Below are 23,532 nucleotides of genomic sequence, written 5' to 3' on the forward strand. Positions count from 1 at the left end.
TTATCTGAGAGAAAAATGTAAGAAAATGTAAACCAATTTTACTCTATGTTTATTTTGTAGTTTTTTTTTCTAAATTAAAATAGGGTTATTGTTTATAAAAATACCATTATTATTTTTACGTACATTTGTCTTGTGTTATATAGTGTATATCATCTAGTATGCAATGTGGATTGTAAATAAATTACCAAATTATATATAAATTATATTCCTTAATGTTTAGAGATATTTTATCCAATTTTATTTTATTTTACACAATACAGATATTTCTAAATTGCAGCTATTCTGTTATTATACTCGTTGGACTTTCATTACTGTACAGTTATGTCAAATAATTATGCGTGTTTGGGTGAAAAGTCAACAACATTATAAATGTTTTTATTTAGAGACTAGCTTTTAGCTCGCGGCTTCGCCCGCGTGAATATGAGATATATAGGTTATCGCGCGTTTAAAGATCCGTGTACAGTATTGGGACGTTATATATAAACCTTCCTCTTGAGTCTATCTATTCTGTCTATTAAATAACAACGAATCAAAATCTGCGTAGTTTTTTAAGATCAAAACATACATAGATCTATTACATGTGTAGATGACATTTTAATCGGAAATTGAAGCCGTTAAAATGGTATTGGCAGATCAGTTGGAATCATCGGTATTCTTGGTATATAAACTGGTTGCCCAGCTAACGTACCGGTTATAATGGTCTACAATTAAATTGTCTTTCAATTCTTTAGTAAGCAATATATCCAATGGGACGCCATTGCACATGTTCGGCGGGCTTAAATTTCATGACTGGATCATGCTTTTGAGAAATTCCTTCCTCAAGTTTGAGCAGTTAGTGTGGGAAATCACTATCTGTGCTTCCATAATAATGAGCTTTCAAATTTGTCAGTAGTTTTAAACTTTCAATTAAAGTCCATAAGGGAGACGATGTTAATGACACAGAGAGTCTTTCAGAAATCTCCAGCAAAAGTATAAAAGTAATCCCGCCAATGAGAGCAGAGGTGTTTCTAAGGTCTTTTAAGGTTCTGTCCAAAATCTCTATAGCTCATGGTGATTTCATTACATATAATCAATGAGGCGTCTTATAATAATTTATAAAAAGGTTGGACATTAACAATTAATTATTTATCAAGAATCAAGAATCGGCCAACCAAGAACGAGAAGCTGCAATATCAGCCAATATCATGCGGCGACGTCAATGATGCAGGAACAGCAATGATAGCAGTTGAAGCTTTTTTTTTACAACTTAGAATGGCAAACAAGCTGACGGCTCTCCTGATGGAAAGGGGTAACCGTAGCCTATATACATGAGCAGTACCTGACATGTTCATATCAGCACATTGTTTCCCTCATGCGTTGCCATTCCTGAAAACTCGGGTGTTATTCCCCTGTACCTTGTAAATTCACTACCATATATATACACAGGTAGTCTATATAGATAGATATACATATACACAGATAGTATACCCTGAGAAAGGTCATAGACTACTTTATAGTGCGAAAAAAGTATTGTAAGGGATTAAAAGCGGAGATGAAAGGTTGTATAAAAGTATCGTCATTGTTTAAGTGAAACAAAGAAACTTTTTTAGGTTATAATCTAAATATATTTCCTTTATTTGGTCAATTTCATTATACCACGCTGACGAAGTCGCGGACACACCTAATATACATATAAGGATGGGACCTTTAAATCAAAACAAAGCCTTGAAAACACAACTATTATATATAAATAAAATAATTATTTGCTAAGTATAATATTTAGAACAAGTGAATATGGCAATAATGTATCCGACTCTTATAATAAATTATATTGTATCTATTAATAAATAAACTGAATTAATACGTAAGAAGAATTAATTAGTAAATTTATGTTATAGTAATTTCGTCTTCCTGTCCCAATTATTTGTTACTCATATTACTTAAGGTTTTGGCTTTTAGTTGTACAATCGGCCAGCATCCTGACATCAACCCTCTAGGAATAATATAATAAAAAAATATGGTCATTATTAGCACTTTGATAATTAAGATAAATCACGTTATTTAAAAAAATACAATAAGTAGTTTATGTTACTTAGTTAAGTAGAAACATATCACATTATTAATTAAAATATTACAAGGATCAAAATGGTTCATACTAAATCCACACCGATTGAGCTACACGGTTATTTGCGTCTGTGTGCGTGTATTACTGTATGTGTGCGTAAATCCATGCGATTAAACCTAAAGTTGAGCGGCATCATTTTGTAATAGGCCTCTTAAGGGAAGGGGATGGTTAATAATGTGAACTAATAACCCCATTACTAGTACTATGTAAGCTTGATCTCCATGTGGTTCCCCCTGGAAACCATCGTGATAAATTCCTTGTGAATTTACCACGATGGGCTAACTGACCTGACCTCGTGCTCATCTTATCATCCTCCACTGGTGCCTTGAACAGAATATCGGCGTTGCAGATTTATCTGTAATTTTATGCTGAGTTGGCTGCCTATTCACCTTTGCGGCACATAAAGCCACTCCATTTCCTTTATTGGTACATATATTTTTCTGTACTAAGGTACAAAAACTCACAGAAAGCTGTCCCAGAGGGTATAACCATATAATGCGAAGAGATGACTAATATTTGGTCAAAAAGATTTACAACTGCCCGGACGTAAAAGATGCAGAAAATGTCCTGCAGCTACCTGGTAGACTGGCATGAAATATCTCTTTGAAAAATTGAAAAAAATTGTCTGACCCGACAACCCAGGACAGAGAGCGCCGCAAATTTAGGAGAGCAGACCCCGCGTAGAGTATCATAGTGCAAAAAAGAAGATTCTGTACTTCATGTAAGCTATGTGTTGGTAAAAGATGTATCTGTAGATCGTCGGTGTTTTATATGTAATTTTGTTCTTTAAAAATATGTATTTTATATCCTTGCGTGTTCAAATCACGTCGGGGTCACCAGTTATGGACTATTCTTGTCTCATATAAAAATTAAATTTGATAAACGTTTGCTTTGTTATTTTATTTAAATATATATAAATATAATCCAGATCAAGCCCATATATCTATCTATAAAAATTTAAGTTTCTGTGACTAAAATAATTATCTATTATATTCCTTAGTGTCCCATCTAGATGTGTAAATAATCCGTGGTCTGCGAGTTGGCATGGCACGGCCCGTCACGCTCAATTCGTAATATTTACGACACCGCCCCGTCTAGCCGCGTCGCACGGATCAAAAGCAAACTATACTTTATTATCATTTATATTATCAGTCATTTTATTTATTCCTACAATCTCTTCGGCAAATTCATTTATATTTATGTTACAGTTCTTTTGTACAGATTTTTCTTGTATTATCTTTAATACAAGAAAAATCTGTACAAAAGATCTCTAGTGAAATAACGAAATAGACAAAAAAAAGACTTTTTTTGTCTATTTCGTTATTTTACCAGAGATCGTCTTTATACGAAGTCCTCTGTGTCCCCTCAGTCTCAACCTCTTTCAAATGCCAAGCATTTTGCTTTATAAGCTATTTCGATTGTAGATTCACCAGGGCCGTGAAATTACAGGATAATAGGCATGACATTTTGGTCTTCTGGTATGTTGCTGTTCATGTATATAGAAGAAAGTAACCACGTACCATTACGAGAGCCGTCAGCTTCTTTACTGTTACAATTATATTACATAAAAGTATTAATTTCTGTTTAATATAGACACTGTATCGCCGCGGACAGTATTGTCAGATGACTGCTTTTTCCCTAAACTAAGGTCAAATGTCCAGTGACCATTTTCCAATATAATATTATTCGTATAGTTTTGGTATTTCAATGGATTCATAATGATAACTACTATATCTGATGACTATTTTAGGTACATTGTTTGTTGAACTTAGCCCGTAGGGTTGCGTTCTAGTTGTATGGCCCAAAAATTTGTCCTTTTTCCCTCGCAGAATCTCCTAAGGTTCAATATATCCCTACATAAATACCATCAAATATTTGTTCCTCATTTGCTCCCAGAATCTCCTGAATTTGAGGGGGAAATATACAACCTGGCATCACCGATTGTCATTACTATTTCCGATTCATATTTCACTCGTCACGAACACAAAAAGATAGAAACTGCGCGCAAAGTACAGGAATTTACTATGTTACGTGCCATTTCTGTTTAGGGTGAAAACGATATGTTATCTCACGCGATTGTATCAGTACATTCGTATGAACAATAGAAATTGCTATTGTTTTTATGTAACTGTAATATCGAACAAACTGTCAGACCACCTGATGGACAGTGAGTGATATCTGTCGCCTATATACATGAATATCTCGACGGGTCACAAAGCATTTAGTGATGATTTAATGATGCTCATTCCTGTATTTCGTCATGCCTCTGTATCCTGTAATTTTACTGCTATATCTCTATCTTTCAAATCAACAACAAAACATCAACAGGAAGCAACATGCTTGGCGGCAGAAGTAGATAGTATGGCGGTAATTTTCCGTGATGTAGAACGCGCAATTTCACAATTCATTGTAAATTTATAAATATGTCATTTCTAAATCATGCGATATAAAAATTGGTATTCATGACTATCATTGTTTGTATATGCTCTAGATTGTTGCTATGTATATTATGTAATTATTTATAAAAATTGTATTTATATCTGTCGTTTAGTACTCATAGTAACAGCACTTCTAATTTGGGACTAAGCAATGAGATAATATAGTCGTGATTTGTAATTTAAACTTTATCGACAAATAAAATACGGTACACATTGTATTACCAATATAATAATATTTTAGGGCGGTCTACTATTTGAAGGCTACGTTTTTTGTCATATTATATATATATATAGATATCAGAACAGCGAGTACAGAAAGAAATTTGGAGAACGCAGACGTGTATCTATAGAGTCATTTCCTCTCGCATTACCTACAAAACACTCCAAAACAAAGGTCCTTCATAAAAAGTTATACCCATTTTCGTTGTTCGTTGTTTGTAGGGTTGTCACATTAAATAAAACTTATTGGATAGCTTCATGACCCAGTGTCTGATTAAGTTGGCTAATAGACTCTAAATAGCTTTTTTTTCAGACTACTCTAATGTAGTTGGCGTTCAAATCCGCGGAAGGACTTATGGAACTGCTGAAGACCAATTCACGCGTGACAAATACGACTTTCGTCGGAAGGCACCGCGAGGGGTTCGAACCTCGGCTCAGGCCTTCGTAATTTCGATTCCCATTTGAATTGGACGGGGATCTATCGGAGGGGCCATAAATAGCGGCAGTTCTATGATCGAAGATGGTCTATGCCAAAAATCTTTGGGCACCAATATGTAAATTAATATTCCTGATTCTCGAGTGATGATGACACTAATAATCAAACATATACAGCAGTAAATACAATTCCTTCTTGATTTCATCAACTGCACTAATTTTAAATGTGATGGAGTATACTTCTTATTCCACAACCAATGTGCCTAATAATTACACGGGTATATACTATATCAAATAATTTATCTTATATATAAAATTCTCGTATCAGATACCATACTCTTCTCTTCCTCCGAAACGGCTTGACCAATATTTATGAAATTTTTTATGCATATTCAGTAGGTTTGTGAATCGGCTGCTAATTTATATGGCAAGATAACGTTTGCAGAGACAGCTAGTAATAATATATATATACCAGTTTTATATGAAGTATTTAATTTCAGACAATCTCTGAATGAAGCCCTAATTTTGCATCAGAATAACCTATGGTAGGCAGACAATTAAATAGTCATCGCGTAGACACCCCTAACCGCGTCTAATGGACGGAAACTGAATGAGTGGGAGTAGGAAATTGCACTCCGCGACGTTTGCCGACTCCTGACTCCTGACCTCTTTATTGTATGGAAATTGCCACGGCGTCGCACTGCCTACTAATGGTAGTGCCGTTAGTAGGGGGCGGTCCTTTTCTAAAGCCGGCAAAAAATGCCCTTAAGCTTTAAAAAGATCTAAAGAAATAGTATCAAAAAGATTATTATCAGATTAGTAGCTTCGTCTGACTGCGAATAACTTTTTGAGTTTTGTATATATTTACATAACTAGTCGACCCGCGTGAATTCTTCTGCGTCACATTTTTCCCATATTTGCAACATTTTAAATTCCATATCAACTCCTATTGGTAGCGTGATGCTGTAAATAGCCTACAACATGATGCTACGACCAATAGGAGGCTTGTGGATAGGCTTGTACGACAAAAAGGCTATCCAACACTAAGAGAATTTTAAAAATCTGATTGGAGGATTCTAAACCGAATACCTAACCTCACAAAATTTACATCTTTACTATAATAGTATAGAGAGAAGAGGATTTTTAGTAATAAAGTAAAAGAAATTATTAATTTGTTGTAGTTATTCTGGATCTTCTTTGTTTTATTAGCTTGTTAGTGTTGTTCAGATTTTACGACCTTTTAATATAAATAGGGGCAATAAACCAATATACCATGATGGTGTCTGTGATATATGAACATTTCTCTTAATTCTTAATATTTTTCAAATATCCTTAGTAGAAACTACGTTATGCGCTCCAATCTTGAACAAAACGAGCTCCTTTTGTTTTACTTCGCGTGCTGTTCTCGTCCAAGATCTATTACAATGCTGGAGATAGAATCTAATCTAGAATAAGAAATTGTTGTCCGCTTCCAGCTGGATACGAATCTGATGACTCAGATATTACTAATTAAAGATCCAGGAAAAAGGTTTTAATTAACATTTAGTAGATGCACTATTTGAAAGTCCATTAGTGATAGTAGGGATTTAAGAAATAAATAATTAAAAGAAAATACTTGCTAAACCAATACTTATTTACTACTGACAATATTAATTACGTGCGAATGTTTAAATTTTCAATATATTACAAATTACAGCGAAAAGATTTTTTATCAATAGTATCTAGTATCATTCAGATTAATAAAGCCTTCAGGAAAAGAAAACATATTAAAATTTATCCACCCGTTGAGGAAAAAGGTTGATAGAAACAAATACATAAATAGAAGTACTGCGTATCCATTCAGCGGATTGATTTCATTATGGTCCTAAAATAAACATTAAATGAAAATGTTATGTTTATTTAGAAATTACAGCCAAAATCCCTTCCAGAGATAACTCCTTTATCAGTATGTAAAACTCGTAATATAATTCCCTCCAAAATTACCAAGTCCGGCACATAATTTAAATATGAATAAACCCGAGCAGAATTAATTTCCAGTTCGGGTGAATGGCTCTTTCTAGGCACATTGGCGCACCTGAATAAGGCTAGCCGTCATAAAAATAATTTATCGGAACTGGCATCATAACGATTTGGCGTTGTGCACTCCCTGGAAAACTCCACACTCCATTGTTGAGACAATCTTGGATACTTCTGGAATTATTCCAAACGAAACGGAGCACTGTAGTTATCTTTTGTTTATCGCCAATATTATTCTACCCGTGGAGGAATACGACAATACCGACGGAGCTGATGAGATATAACTAATAAAAATGTATTAGCTTGGAGAAAAAAATATTAAAACAAATGATATATAAGGAAAGAATGATAGAAGTATTCATTCATTATTTACTCATATCGAAATGCTTAGCAATATATTACTTCCACTATTTAAAATTAAACTAAATAATATTTGTCTTCGTCTTCTAGAACAATCCTGGTAAAATTCACGTCTATGATAAATCTAAATTAAACTACACTATTTAACAAAGTCTAGTTTCAATTGGCATTAATCAATTTAGGATACACGTTTAGAAAAGGCTAGACAACTGAAGATCCGACATACCCTTCAGATTACGAAGATCGGGCGAGAGCGTAAAATACTTAAAGTATAACTGTCTTATTACAAAAGGATAAACCGTTTAGCACTAGTCATAAACCATTGACCAAAGTATTCCTTATTACAAAAAGAAGTTAATCTCTAAACCGTGATTCGTCTCTGGTCTAAAGTTAGACCTGCGACGCCCCTAGTTTAACAGTGGTCTAAATGCAAAAAGTCAAATTCCATTTAAAAGAAATATACTGTAAGTAGTTGTTTTTTAAAAAATAGCTTAACTGAATTAAAAATATTTAAAGCTAATTTGTACAATTAGCATTAAATATTTTTAGTTAATAATAATAAAAATATATAAAAGACATTTGTTATTTTATTCGCTCTTTTGACTTTGAAATAGTCACCATTCGAATCGATCCAGTAAAAATATCTCGCCGTTCCTTTTCTCCTTGTACTTGTAATTTAAAACTGATTCTTAGCTTCTTAGATAATATTACGTTAATAAATATTATATATTAATGAAATAGTTATAATAAAGACATAGACTAATACAAATATTATTTTTTTACTTTGTACATTTTTCTTTGAGTAATATAATTGTTGATCACTTCAGTTTTCTGGTAAAACGGTAAAAGTTTCAAGTTTAGGAGTAATGAAATCGTAAAAGTAATAACACCTATCTGAGATGAAACAAATCTCTAGAAACAAGAGCGAGATTGTTTCAACAAAAGAGTAAATAAAATATCACGGTAATAATCCATAGCAGATAAGCTTTTGCAGTTTGCTACAAATCAAACTGTAGACAAACTGCGATAGACAAAGTGCAAACAATGCTCGTTTGTATGAATTATACGATTTTCTTTAAGAAAATAAGACTTGAGAGAGCGGAAACTCTTATATAATATGCACGCAGCATAAATAATGCAACAAGAACTCAAACACTGGACATTAAGAAAGGTTTTTGTATTCAATCTTGACGAGCGCTGTATAAAATGGGCTTTCGACACAAGTGATATAAAATTAGACAATTTACAGAACGCCATATAATTCTAAAGTAGAGTTTTTGCTAGGGATACTAAACAATTGACAGGAATAGTTAAATATATTTTGTAAATACATACATACATAATATACATAAGGAAATACCTATACCAATACAAACAATTATAGTCATAAATATAAATGCATGTAAAGTGCAAAGAAACAAACTTGCCACCACTGGTAGTAAAGTGGCGTGCTAAACAGCTAGCAGGATGGTATATGAACATATTAATATATTCTTGCTTTAATACATTCTTCCAGATGGCCAAGTCAAAATACTACATTAATTTATGCTTTATATAGATTGCAGTATCAAAAATGGTTACTAAATATATTTGACTTGGCATAGAGGCACAGCAATTACTTTTCGAATGAAATAATAGCCATTGGCAAACAATCTAAGATTCCATAACATTCTGGAATAAGTTTAGGACCAAGCATGTCATGCATTTATTATTTCGTCCTTTTATGTTTTTTTTTATTCTACGATGGTGGCAAACAAGCATACGTATTCACGGTAAACGGTTACCGTAGCCTAGGGACACCTAAAAAACCATGGCGTCAAATGCGCGTTGCCGATCCTAAACCTGACTCTGTCGTTTTCTACAATGAAGTCTTTATGGTTACAGATTTCCATAGTTATTATTTAAATTTGAATATTTTATTTTAATCCTTCCTTTGCGAAATTTGTTTCGAACAGAATTGTTAATATCTGGAATTCGTTGAACATTTGAAGCGCGAGTATCTTCCTCGAGCAATGTTTTCCCGCAGCGCATACCGATCGGTAGTCGTACGAATATTAATCTAATTCCCTTTGTCTCATCCCAATGGCCATTGCATTCGGAATCTGCATGAATTATTACACTATTCACAGAGGAACATTTTGTGACCAGTGAACACAGATACTTTATAATGTTATTGAATTAATATAACTGACAAAAAAGAAAGGTTATTTTATAAATTTGACTGCCTCGGTGGGCTAGAGGTTTAGAACAGCACATGATTTCCGATGGTTGCGGGTTTGTATCGGCCTGGGTGCTTTCTATGTGTATTACGTATGAATTTACAATGTCTTTCAAACATGTCTATATATACATATTTATATCAATCGTCTAGTTCCTATAACACAAGCTCAGCTTACCTTGGGACTAGATGACGTTCTGTGAATTATCTAGGGGTATTATTTTTATAATTTAAGAACTATATTATTTGTCACTCCAAACCATAAAACTCAGTATACTATCAAACGCAATTACAAAACCAAGTGTTTAATTGGAAACGACGTGTGTAAAGAACAATACAACTATACATTATAGTGGAGTGGAAGCATAAAGCTCAATTTACGTTGGTCAACGATATCTGAATTATTGCTGTGGCCAATGTGAAAAAGTGCAAATTTATGCAGAGCGCATCAACATTTGGCACTTAACTGGAACTTTTCCATTTCTGTCACGGTTTGCGGCTGGAGAATTTAATGGATGCTACAATAGGGCTTACCGACTTTTTACTTTTACTTTGCGATTGACGGGACACAATGAGAAAATATTATTCCCCCTAAAGGGACAATAGGCATTTATATAATTGCGTTGCTTTTTAAATTGAAAGATCAATTGTAACTTTTTATGATTGTTTTAAAAAATCTTTATCTTTATCTTTAAATTGAGAACGCAACCTTTTTATTTGGAACATTCTAGCACATTTCGCACGTTAATTTGTATACTCAAGTGGATTCTCGGATTTTTACGTTCGAATCGGAGCAAAAATTTGGAATAGGTATAGGATCATTATTTCCATCCATCTAGAGTCTAATTTGGATCTAGATTCTACACCTTCTCTTAATAATTTAGTTACAACGTTGTAACTATAATATAAGATTCTCCTCATTCTCGTTGTCAGTTGTAGAGTTATATCGTGTAGACTTTTGGCACAGATAACTACAACATTTTACGCTGTCTTTTTATCTCCACAAACCTAATTGATGCGATAAACATAATCCTCAAAATAGATTCCGTTTCTGAAGAAGCTTCCGTTCTGTGGGCGGTCGGAACCGTGGATGCGGAAATTGCGACTTTAGTTTGTGGAAATCGACTTTCGAAATTGACGGCTTAATCATCTCAGTAATAAGATGTTGAGAAGAAAGGTAAAAGTTTAAATTATTCTTCTTTATCCAGTAATTTTAAATAATGAACATACGTAAGCTATTTACATGGTGACCTAATTCTACAACACAGACCTAAAAGAGTATGAATTTGGGCAACGTCAAAAATTTTGCGAGCCAATTTACAAGTCTAACTGAACATTCGATGACGGAAACACCGATAACAAACTAAAATCTATCCGAGTCACTGTCTCGCTCTTTGCCACCTTGACTTCAAACATACCTAGCAAAATCTCATGTTAGATATAGCTTTCATTAAGACGTCAAAAGTTGGCAATTATCTTTAAAAACTTTACGATTATATATAAATACCTCTGATCACTCAGCTGTCCTGAAGATATCGTTACATCAATAACAAATATACAGACACAAATTGCATCTACCTCATTAACTGATGCAATAACGAAAAATATAATGACTCACAGCCAAACAGTCCCACAAAAGACGATACAGCTTTTGTAAACTTTCGAGACACGAGTTTTAAAACGAATTTTCCCCAGTTTCTTGTACCGGCGCGTTAACTGAATATTGTTAGAGGAACTGAGCGGTCTTTACAACGACACAATACCCTTTTGTCCGTCTTTTTGACACACCTTTAGGGTATTTCGAAGCAGAAGAGTAATCTTTACTTCTTTTAAACACAGTTTCTAAAAATACCTTCAACGAAACGTAATTATATTCTGAATATACTTTAGACAAATTATTATTCCATTGTATAGTAAAATGTCCTATGTATGTATTTAAATAATTCAAGTTATTTAGCTTTTTAGTCTTCTTCTTCATCCATGGCGCCATACATTTCGCTGGTAAGCATCGTCATTTGACATTCCCAACTCCTTCATGTCCCTATGGGTATTGGTCAGCCAGGTAGTTAGTAGTCTGCCTTGTTCTCTTTTTTTTATTGCAGTCATGGGAAGGCACTTCTTCACTACGTGGTTTTCGGGTTTTTGCAAAATATGTCCACCTTAATTTACACTGTCTTATTAAGTTTAATCTTATTATCTAACTATTTTATTTGTTACAGTGCCTGTAATTCAACTGTAATTACAAATATACCATCACGACTACAATTCACGATGGAGTTGTCAGAGGTATTGTCAATTGTCGATGTTGTGGTGCACGCAACATTTGACATGTCCACATTTCTGTATATGGTATTCGAATCCAAAGCCGCAGGTGGCGTACCTACTGTCTCTCGGATTAATTTTTGGTTTAACATTGCTATTACGTTCACTAGAGTCAATCAGATATATATAACGAGATGACTTGCGAACAGGGGTGAATGGAAGAGAAAAACATATTACGTCGACCCCAAATAAATGGATAAGAAGAAGCAGATGATGATGATGGAGTCAGTCAGATATATAATATGATACACGAAGATTGTATCGGCCAGATTTTAACTCGTAATTCACTCTAGTTGTTTATTACTTATATTATTAACTGGGTCTCACGAAAGTTTAAAAAACCACTCTAATTGTGATTTTGCAAAATATCTAAATTGTGTATTATGACTAGCCGAATATGCAAAGTTGTTTACTTAATGACACTACTTAGTTAATCATATGAGAGAATTCAGTATGTAAAGACATTTTGTAAAGTTTTGAGTTCTGTTATGTATTTCATTGTAATTTAAAATCGTTGTGTTAATAAATACATGCAATTTAAAGGCGGACTTAGACTAACGGAGTAAATGGTACCAGCGGTAGTTTAGTGTAAATCCACCTTATGACTTACCTATAGAGTAATTCAAAGATAAACAAGTAAGTTTTTTTTTTAAATTATAGTATAATAATAAAAAGATTAGTTAAGGAAATAATCACATATTATCATTTATATATTGTTATATTATATATATATGTGACGCAAGAATATTTTTTTTTTCAAAGAAATCACCTCCTACTTTACAATTTTAAAATGGTTAGTAATAATAAATATATCTTTCCTAGGAAATAACACCTCAAATCAAACCTAAAATGATTTATTCAAGTAGGACATTTTAGCCGCTAAGGAACGTCAACTTTTTAGTATTAATAATTTTCCTCTACCGTTCAGTTCAGTATAAAGTTACTATATACAGACTTTTACGAGATTCTTAATGGAAACCACAGTTTTTGGCTCCTGGAGATTAAAAGCCTATCATATTTATACACGTATCGTATCGTACGTAGAGTTTAGATTTTAACACGTTGTAGACCGCATTGAAAATTCTTATTTCTCACTTAGAGACCGGCTTTTTTTAGTGTACAATAATTTGAGGTAGACATTATTTAATCTAGGGGACATTAGTGATTCCCAAACTGGTCTATATCGACCCCCAGTGGTCTATGACAAACTACAAAGGGTCTACGACAGCGATCATCTTGTTGTTTTTACTTTATGTTTTTAACACTAAACTTACTAACTGTAGTACAGTTAGAAATTTACAAAAAACCAATAAAAGGTAAGAATTTGGGGTGAAATGGCAAGGGGTCTACGACTCAAAAAAATTGGGAATCTGTCATAGATTTATTAGAATTAAAGTGCCCACGGGTGATCACCAGGTCCCAACGTGTTTTACTTTCGTTGCGTAGTGCCCCACCGATGGGCATGCGGTCTTGAACGTGTTAAAAAACAATGATTCTTGCGTCACATAACAAATCTATAACCATACATCGGAACTCCACTCTAATAATGTCAAAACCTATTGGCTGTTTCGCCCAAGTATTGATACATTTAAATTTTGAATATATAAACATACTAGCTGTGAGTCTACAAATATCTGAACACACCCTGTTTGACAGTTGGTATGGGAAAATAAAATTGTTGTTTTTACTATTTTACATGCAATTTCTTCATATTTTATCGCCGTATAAACCTTTCCTGTATTTTCACGAATACTTCAAGACTAGAATTAGCCAAATTTCGTTCTCGAGTTTTAATAGCATTTTTGGAAGGAAGCTGGAAGGCGATGGATGCGAGAAGCGCAGGACCAATCGCCGTGTAGATCTTTGGGGGAGGCCTATGTCCAGCAGTGGACGTCTTTCGGGCCGAGATGATGATGATTGTGATGATTTCATTTTTATATACACAGATTAGATTGAGAAGAGAGCAAAATGAAGGTAGGATTTTAAAACACATTTCTCGCTAGTATGTTAAATTGTTATACATTAGTTATAATTAACATATCTAAAAAATTTATTTAAGTGCAATAAAGAATATTTAATTGTAAATTACACTAATTTATGTCTGTACTATAGTACAAATTTCGTTAGGTCTTTTTTTAAAGTAATTTTTTTTGTATCAATATTATCAAACTCAAATGTAAGATTTTTTTTTAGTTGTGACAGCATTTGAGTTGAGTTGCGATATATATATATATATATATACATATATATACATATGTATATGATAGGAATTACTTACGTGTGTAGTCCCAGCTGTCTTGGTCATTTTTGAACACATTCAATCTTTCAGGCTGAAACAATAGAAGGAATATATATTATTATACATAACAATAATCTATACATATAAACAAAATTGGAGTGTCTGTTTGTAATACTGAAATAACCATTTTTTACTACATGCCTATGAATATAAATCCGATACATACACCAAAATAACATATTTTACAATTTGTCTGTCTGTCTGTTTGTTCCGGCTAATCTCTGAAATGGCTGGACCGATTTTGACGGGACTTTTTTGGCAGGTAGCTGATGTAATAAGGAGTAACTTAGGCTACTTTTATTTTAGAAATTTAAAGTTAACTTCCACGCGGACGAAATCGCGAGTACAGCTAGTTAAAACTAAAAACAAACATAGTGTATAATGGTAAATTGAAAGTAGGTGGATTAATTAAACGAGCGACGGTAAGAGTGGTCGACCGCCCGGCCCGGCCCGGCCGGTTAGACGCAGCCGGCTGATTTATTTAGTGGGGGCTTGATCTACTGTGTTTATGTACTTTAGGTGGCGTCGGGGTCACTCTGGGGTCGTTCCATATACTATATTTAACAGACTTCAAAAAAAGAGATTCTTAAGTACGTCTAAATCTTTTATAGACAGACAATTAATTTATTGCCAACTTAATGCAAATAATACACAAAATAGGAAATAAAAAAATAACATATAAAATTGGCTATAGAGAATGCCTCAGCTGTTGCTGATATCAGGGCACCTGTACGTGACCCTCATTGAGGTTGTTGCTTGTTTCTTGAGCGCTGGTTTTCAGGCCATTACTCTTAAAAAAAAAACTAACATGCGGACGCAGCCGGCTGATTTATTTAGTGGGGGCTTGATCTACTGTGTTTATGTACTTTAGGTGGCGTCGGGGTCACTCTGGGGTCGTTCCATATACTATATTTAACAGACTTCAAAAAAAGAGATTCAAGTATGTCTGAATATGTATTTTTTAGTTTCTTGTCAGTTCTTCTCATCTCGAAATCATTCCGAACTGACGGTAGATTTAACATATCATAAGAGTCTGTAATATACCTACATATATATATTTTGAATTCGAATTTGAATTGCCAACTTAAAACAATATAATATACAAATAATACACACAATAGGTAATAAAAAAATAACATACAAAGTTAGCTATAGGAGCTGAGTCAGCTGTCGCTGATATAAGTAGGTACAATCTCAATGAGAGGAATCAAACCCGCGGGACGTAAGGCTAGACGTACTAAACCACTAGATCAGAGGTCATCAACCTTAACAATGATTGAATCTTAATGATAAGACAATTACATCCACAGCTGTCACTGATTTTAAATCTCTCCCAAATGAGTTTAATTGGGAAAACAAGTAATGTCAACGATTGTGTTAATCGCCGGGACTAATAGCCGGGCCGGGATAAATCCCTGGGGCACGCCGGTGACCCCAATTTGGGTCCAGAATGTCTATTACCCACCCAAATGGATATTGCTTTGCCTCGTCTAAATTGGAAAAATCGGTGATCATTTACTTAATCAATAAAGGAGGATCTCGACGATGTACCACACTTACTTTGACAGGTGGTGGGAGATAATTGTTGGTAATAAGGAATTTTTAATGGAATTATGCAGTTTTCTGCGCTAATGATTTATGCTGGCCAGGCAGCAGTGGAGGATGATAAGATGAACACACTAGTCCCGTCGTAACTAATAATCTTCGATCAATTTCAATAAAGGAGAACCACGATGATTTAGCAGAGTGCCTTACTTTGATAGGCGACAGCATATAATTGTTGGTAATAGGAATTTTTAATGGAATGATACACTCTTCTGTGCTAACGGCTTACGCTGGCGGGGCACCAGTGGAGGATGATAAGATGAACATGAGGTCACATCACTTGTCCCATCGTGACATGAAATAATCAGATCAAATAATCTGTGACCATTTACTTATCAATAAAGGAGGAACTCGACGATTTATCAGACTGCCTTACTTCGACTGAAAAGGGAGATAATTGTTAGTAATAGGGAATTTTTAATGGAATTATGTACCTTTCTGCGTTAATGATTTATGCTGGCGGGCACCAGTGGAGCATGAGGTCACATCACTTATCCCATCGTGACTACAAATCTATCATTTACTTAATCAATACAGGAAGAACCTCGACGATTTATCAGACTGCCCTACTTCGACTGAAGAGGGAGATAATTGTTGGTAATAGGGAATTTTTAATGGAATTATGTACCTTTCTGCGTTAATGATTTACGTTGGCGGGGCACCAGTGGAGGATGATAAGATGAACATCAAGGTCAGGTCACTTGTCCCGTCGTGACTAACAAATCTGTGATCATTTACTTAATCAATAAAGGAGGAACTCGACGATTTATCAGACTGCCTTACTTCGACTGAAGGGGAGATAATTGTTGGTAATAAGGAATTTTTTAATGGAATTATGTACCTTTCTGCGTTAATGATTTATGCTGGATTTATCAGGCAGCAATGGAGGATGATACTGATATGGATGAACTGTCAGGTCACTTGATCCATCGTGTCTAATAAATGTGTTACTTAATCAATAAAGGAGGATCTCGACGATTTGGCAGACTGTCTTAGTTCGACCGGAAGAAAGGGGGGGGGGGGGAATTATGTACCTTTCTGCGTTAATGATTTATGCTGGTCAGGGGGGGGGTGTCACTCTTCTGCGTTAATGATTTGGCGGCGGGGCACCAGTGGAACATGATAAGATGAGCATGAGGGAACGTCACTGGGGCCATCGAGACTAAACAAATTTTTTATAGAAAAATCTAACTTCAAAAATCAAAATTCATAGCGCTGACAATCGTATTTGATTGAACAAAGATTGAGTGCATAGTGGTTTCTATATATGTTCATTGTTGCAAGGATTAGATCCTTGTTAATGTGTATTTATTTAGAACAACTTCTATTTAAAAGACCAGACAATACGTAAGTTTCTTGCTCGTTCTTCATGTGACGAGTTTGGATTCCGAATGAGTGCGAGTATAAAAAATATGACTATTCAAAAATGCTTATATTGAGTTTATTTGAATGAAGATTATTTCTATTTCCCATTCACCCGGAATTTATCTATCTGTGATCTATCTATGTATTGTGTTTGTGTTAATATTAATATTATAACATAAAACATTTAGTTGCTTAGAAACACATTCTAAGGAACAAAATGTCATGCATTGCGGCGTTCACAGTAACTCTTATTTTATGGTAATACATAAAGAATTCCATGCTTTCCTCATGGTTGTATTAATCAAAAATTTGGCAATTGCGACCGTCGTGGAGGCGCCAACTCCATGATTTAGATACCATACAACTACTGTGGGACATACTAAAACATACTGCCATAATGTTATGGTGAAATTTTGGTGACTATGTATATTTTCTTTTTGACAGCCTCGGTGGTCTTGCGGTTTAGCACAGTCTTACTTCCAATGGTCGCGGGTTTGATTCCTCTCAAGGTCAAACATGTATTCACGAGTATGATTGTTCGTATCTGTTTAGATGTTTTCTATGTACATTATGTATGTATTTACAAAAATGTATCCATGTATTTGTATCAGTTGTGTTGTACCCATAACACAAGCTCTGCTTAGCTTGGGACTAAACTAGATGGCGCTGTATGAATTGTTCTGAGACATTATTATTATCATTGTTTAAAATATTATATATATTTAAAATACCTTATAAAAAATATTATTTTCTGTAAACTAGCGACACATTAGGTTCACATTGCATGGTCTTTAAATCAAATAAACAACATTATTATCGGATTACTAAGCAAAATCTATTTAAAAGTAATATCAGTATATCATTGAGTATCTTATTGTAAATTTTATACCCATTCTCATAAAAGACCCATTAACTTTTTCTAAACATCAGCTTGTTAAGTAATTTCAGTATATCTTTGAGTATCTTATTGTAAATTTTATACCCATTCCCATAAAAGCCCCATTTAATAAATAAGAATATATAATTAATATATTAATATATAATTACATAAGAAAACAGCAGTATTTTTTACATATAGAGCCATCTAGACCCAAGTTAATCTAGCTAAAGCCTGTGTTATATATGATGACTGATATAAATACATATATTTTTCGTAAATACATACATAATATACATAGAAAACACCCAAACCGATACAAACAATCATACTCATGAAATTATAATTGAACCCGCGACCATCGTAAGTAAGGCTAAACCACTAAACCACCGAGGCCGACCGCAGTTGTCACAAAGAATTCCAGTGCACTGTAAATTCGCCGAGCATTCTTCCGACGTGCTAAACAACCGCACTCTAATATACTGTTTTCGGTTGTCTGCACCCACGCGGCTGCCAGAACTGAAACGCGCACAATGCTTCAGTGGATGCAATAACTTTTAACATTTTATGGGGTCAACGTGCCTGGGTAAAGAATGGATAAGATAAAGAATGAATACATTAGAGGAAGTATGAAAGTGGCGCCGGTGTCAGAGAGGTTGAAGAGTAATCGTCTATCATGGTATGGACATGTAATGCGTAGGAACGAGGATAATATTTTAAGTTACATATGAAGGTGTTTACAAATGAGATGTGGACTGTGTGGTTATAATGGGCAGATGATAATGTTTCTTCCATTATTTTTTATCTCCTTTGTTGTTTTGGGATCGGCTCCTAAGTAATGATGTTTTTCTCTTCCATGTCTCTCATCTCTGTCACTTGCGTTCATCATCTGATTCTTCCTTATCCCATTTATTTGTGGTCGTCGTAATATGTTTTTCTCTTCCATTCATCTCTGTTTCTCACCATATCATCTTTTACACAGTCCAACCATCTCTTTTTCGGTTTTCCTCTACCCTTATAACCATCCACACTCATATGTCAACACCGTCCTTAGGATATGATCTTCATTCCTACGCATCCATCATTCCATCTGTCACTTGCGTTGTACTGCTCAAAATATGTGTTTAAACTAAAATATAAGAAGAATTAAAAGTTATCGTCTTTTTCTCGATCCAACCATATCAACAATAATAATTGCCAAACAAAGCGAATCTCTAAGAGAGGGCCATTCGCTCCATTTATGGTATGGGTTCCAGGGAGTCATTGCGAGAGTGCTTTAAGGAATCAAATATCCTCACCGTTGCTTCTCAATACATTTATGAAAATATCATGTATGCCAGAAGGAATATAGACAGTTTCAAAAGAGTTAGTGATTGCACCAATAAAAGCTTACGTAACAATAATAAACTGTTTTTACCTAAATGTCGTTTGGCTAATGTTAGTAATTCGTTTTATGGCAATTGCGTAAGGTTTTACAATAAAATACCAGAGTCTGTTATAAATCTGCCAGAAAAAAGATTTAAATGTAAAATAAAACAGTTCCTTTGCAAAAAAGCTTACTATAAAATTGAAGAATTCGTTAACGATAATAATGTTTTATAGAAAAACTTGAAATCCTTTAAAAATAGCACTGACAATATTATCTGATTACACTAATAATGAGTGTGTAGCGATTATTATGTTAATTATTTATATATTTATAAAAAAACATCTATTAAAAAGAGCAACACACAAGTTTCTTGCTCATTCTTCTTGTGATGAATCTGCATTCCGAATGAGTGGTAGAATCAAAATATGACTGTTCAAAAGTGCTTGTAATGAGTTTATTTGAATAAAGATTATTTCTATTTCTATTTCTAACTGCGAGATTCGAACTCACTACCATTCCAATCAAGGTAACCACTATCATACGATTTTGAAACTCATCTGATACCACTCCATCAAATTAAAAAAAAAGTTCACCATCAACACAATGTATTTTTCATCTTTTGCGCTTACATTCAACTTCTATGTATGTATGTATGTCCCATCATGAAATGAGTGGTGTTATGAAACAAGTATCCGCGGCTCCATTTCCACAAACGGGTTTAGCTCTCAAGTGCAAAATAGCTCTCTGGTAAGACAACCGCTGGCAGATTGTCTCGCGTGCTTTGTGACGTGCGCAGCACTCTGTACACTTGGTGTACGTGAAAGTATATATTTTTTAGAAAGAAACAAAATAAGTTTATTTGGTACACATAACAATAACAAAAGTTATTTAATTTTTTTTAATTATATATAGCATTGTACCAATTAGATAGTACCAAATAGGTCTCCGCTCAGCATATGTCGTTGCTGTGCCACGACGCTGGTATTCTGCAGATAGAGTATAAAATACGGAATTATTCAATATTATTCAATAACAATGTTTTTGTAGAATAAAATCTAACTTAAAATTCACTGACATATTATCTGATTGACAATGATTAAGTACATAGCGGTTTCTATGTTGATTATCGCATGCCTAATCCTTGTCAATGTATATTTAGATAGAACAAGATTTATTTAAAAGAACAACACAAGTTTCTTACTTATTCTTCTTGTAATGAGTCTACGCTTCGAATGAGTGGTAGAATAAAAAAATGAGACTATTCAAAAGTGCTTGTATTAAATAAAGATTATTTCTATATGTCAATTTACTCAAAAATCATTACAAAGTGCCTTGAGTACATTGAATAATAACAACTACATGATATCAATTTAAAACACACCTTATAATTGTACACACAAATATCATTTTATACTGCATCGTAAACGCCTTTTGTGACCATTCCACCTATGGCGAGCACCGTCCAATTTTATTTTCTTCTATCCGCGAGTCAATAAAATTTTAGTGTACACTTTTGCTGGCACACAGTGCACATAACATCGCGTACGTGGCGAGGGAGGCTTCTAGACTCTCCTCGACTACTACATCTAGTGTGTGTACAAAAAGGAACGTAGCACTTTGTTGGGCTGTTTTATTGCACGCCACTGTACTCTCTCTTGAATAATAATTATGCTACGTATCTTGGAAGATCTTCTAATTTCCATCCGTCATATACGTGAACGGGTGCTGATTGTGGGGACTGGTCTTCGGGTTAGGAATACCGATTAGATTTACTAGCTTTTGCTCGCAACTTCGCTCGCGTTAGTTTCTCCCCTTAGGGGTGGAACTTATCAAAAACCTTTCTTAGGGAATGCATATGTCATAGTAGCTTTATGCATGCAAAGTCTCAGCCCGATCGGTTTAAAATTAACAAAGTTTCATACAAAATTTCATCCCCTATTTTATCCCCTTGGAGGTAGAATTAATCAAAATCCTTTATTAGCGGATGCCTACGTCATAACATCTACCTGCATGCCAAATTTCAGCCCGATCTGTCCAGTGGTTTGGGCTGTGAGTTGATAGATCACTATGTCAGTCAGTCACCTTTGAGTTATACATATTTGGATGTTAAAAGTAGTAGATAGCTACATTAACTAGGGACTAAACGGGGCTGTATGAATTGTTATGAGATTATTATTAGTGTGAATGGTAGGATGTTTATACTACTGAACGGATTTTGATGAAACTTTAATATATAATTAGTAAAAATCATGGGATCTTACCACGTTTTATATATAAACTGCCAGTTTACCCGTGATCTTGGTGGTTGAAACACTGCCGAAATATCGGGAACTCAGCAAATAAATATAAAACGTGGTAAGATTCTGTGATTTTTACTAATTATACGTATAAATAATGACCGCGTCAAGTTTAAAACAGTATATAACATTAATATAACTAATACATCAGTATAACACATAGTTTATAATTTGGAAAGATATATAAATTGGACGAAATATAATTATAAATATCTAGTAAGCGTGATGTAGACGAAGTTGCGTGAATTAATTAGTATATACATTCATACATTTATCTCATATATACCCGAGACTTCGTCCGCGTGGAATTTAACTTTATTTTTCTAAAATAAAAATAATTTGTCCTTATTACATGTCTGCCAAAAAAAGTCCCGTCAAAATCGGTCCAGCCATTTCAGAGATTAGCCAGAACTAACAAACAGACAGACAGACAAAAATTGTAAAAAATGTTATTTTGGTGTATGTACCGTATTTATATTCATATGCATGTAGTAAAACACGGTTCATTAAATATTACAAACAGACACTCCAATTTTATTTATATGTATAGATGAATATAGTAAACATCAACTAGAAAAGTCAGACCCATCTACTTTAACTAAATCGAGCTGCTAGCCTGCAGCCACTGAAGGGAAGTGGTGGCGGGGGGTGCGGGGGGGTGCGGGGAGGGTGGATGGGGTGCATGTAGCGAACTCCTGTGACCGTACACATCACTAACAAGGTTCCTGAACGGATATCGAGTTATTCGCAACACGAAAGAGTGAACCGGAAGTTACTGAGCTACGGTAGTCACATACATACCTATACTAATAAATACTATCAGACCCGGCCACGCGATGCTGTGGCTAAGGTTCTTGAATAAAATAATATTCCGACTATACATTGAGATGTAAGCTATCCTATCTTTCAAGTTGGATCAAATTGTACACAATGTGCGAATTTGAAATCGGTTCAGTAGTTTAGAAGTCCATCGCGGACGAACACCGAGACACGTCATTTTTATATATATACATATAAAGATTATAAAGTTTGTTTGAACGCGCTAATCTCCTAAAGGAACTACTGGTTGGAATTGATAAAATATTTTTTGTAATATAGTCCATTTGTCGAAGAAGGAATTAAGCTATATAACATTACGCTACGACCAATAGTAGCTGAGCTGCAATGAAAAATATTGCAAAAGGGGGAAAATGAAAAGCAGACGAAGTTGCGCGGATCAGTTAGTGTAACATATTTTGATGACCTCGGTGGTCTAGCGGTTTAGTGCACCGCCTTCCGATGGTCGCGGATTCGATTCCTCACACGGCACAAACAGTTGTGTTTATGAGAATAATTGTTTAGGTTTAGGTGTTTTCCATGTATTTTATGTATTTAATAATATATCTAAGTATTTCTATTAATCTGTTTGAACATACTCTTCTTTTATGGGTATAACACAATCCATCCATTTTTTCTTAGGGCGCTTGGGACTAGATGTTTTCCTGTGTATATTATATATATTGTATTTCTATTAACTGAGAACTTATTATTTTATTTTATTTTATTTTATTTATTACTGCTTACTGTTATGACACATTGTCAACAAGATGTATTTAAAAAATAAATACA

General features: G+C 34.2%; 1 protein-coding gene across 1 annotated transcript in view; it reads right to left on the reverse strand.

The window, feature by feature from the left end:
- Positions 1-23,532, reverse strand: part of LOC131855473 (heterogeneous nuclear ribonucleoprotein L) — a 528,919-nt gene that overhangs the window by 60,435 nt on the left and 444,952 nt on the right. Inside the window, exon 5 of the mRNA XM_059206751.1 lies at positions 14,391-14,442. Coding sequence (XP_059062734.1) covers positions 14,391-14,442 — 52 coding nt within the window. The remainder of the gene's footprint in view (positions 1-14,390; positions 14,443-23,532) is intronic.

Source organism: Achroia grisella, unplaced genomic scaffold (assembly GCF_030625045.1).
Source record: "Achroia grisella isolate CSIRO2021 unplaced genomic scaffold, CSIRO_AGI_Agris_v1 utg1433, whole genome shotgun sequence".
Lineage (NCBI taxonomy): Eukaryota > Metazoa > Arthropoda > Insecta > Lepidoptera > Pyralidae > Achroia > Achroia grisella.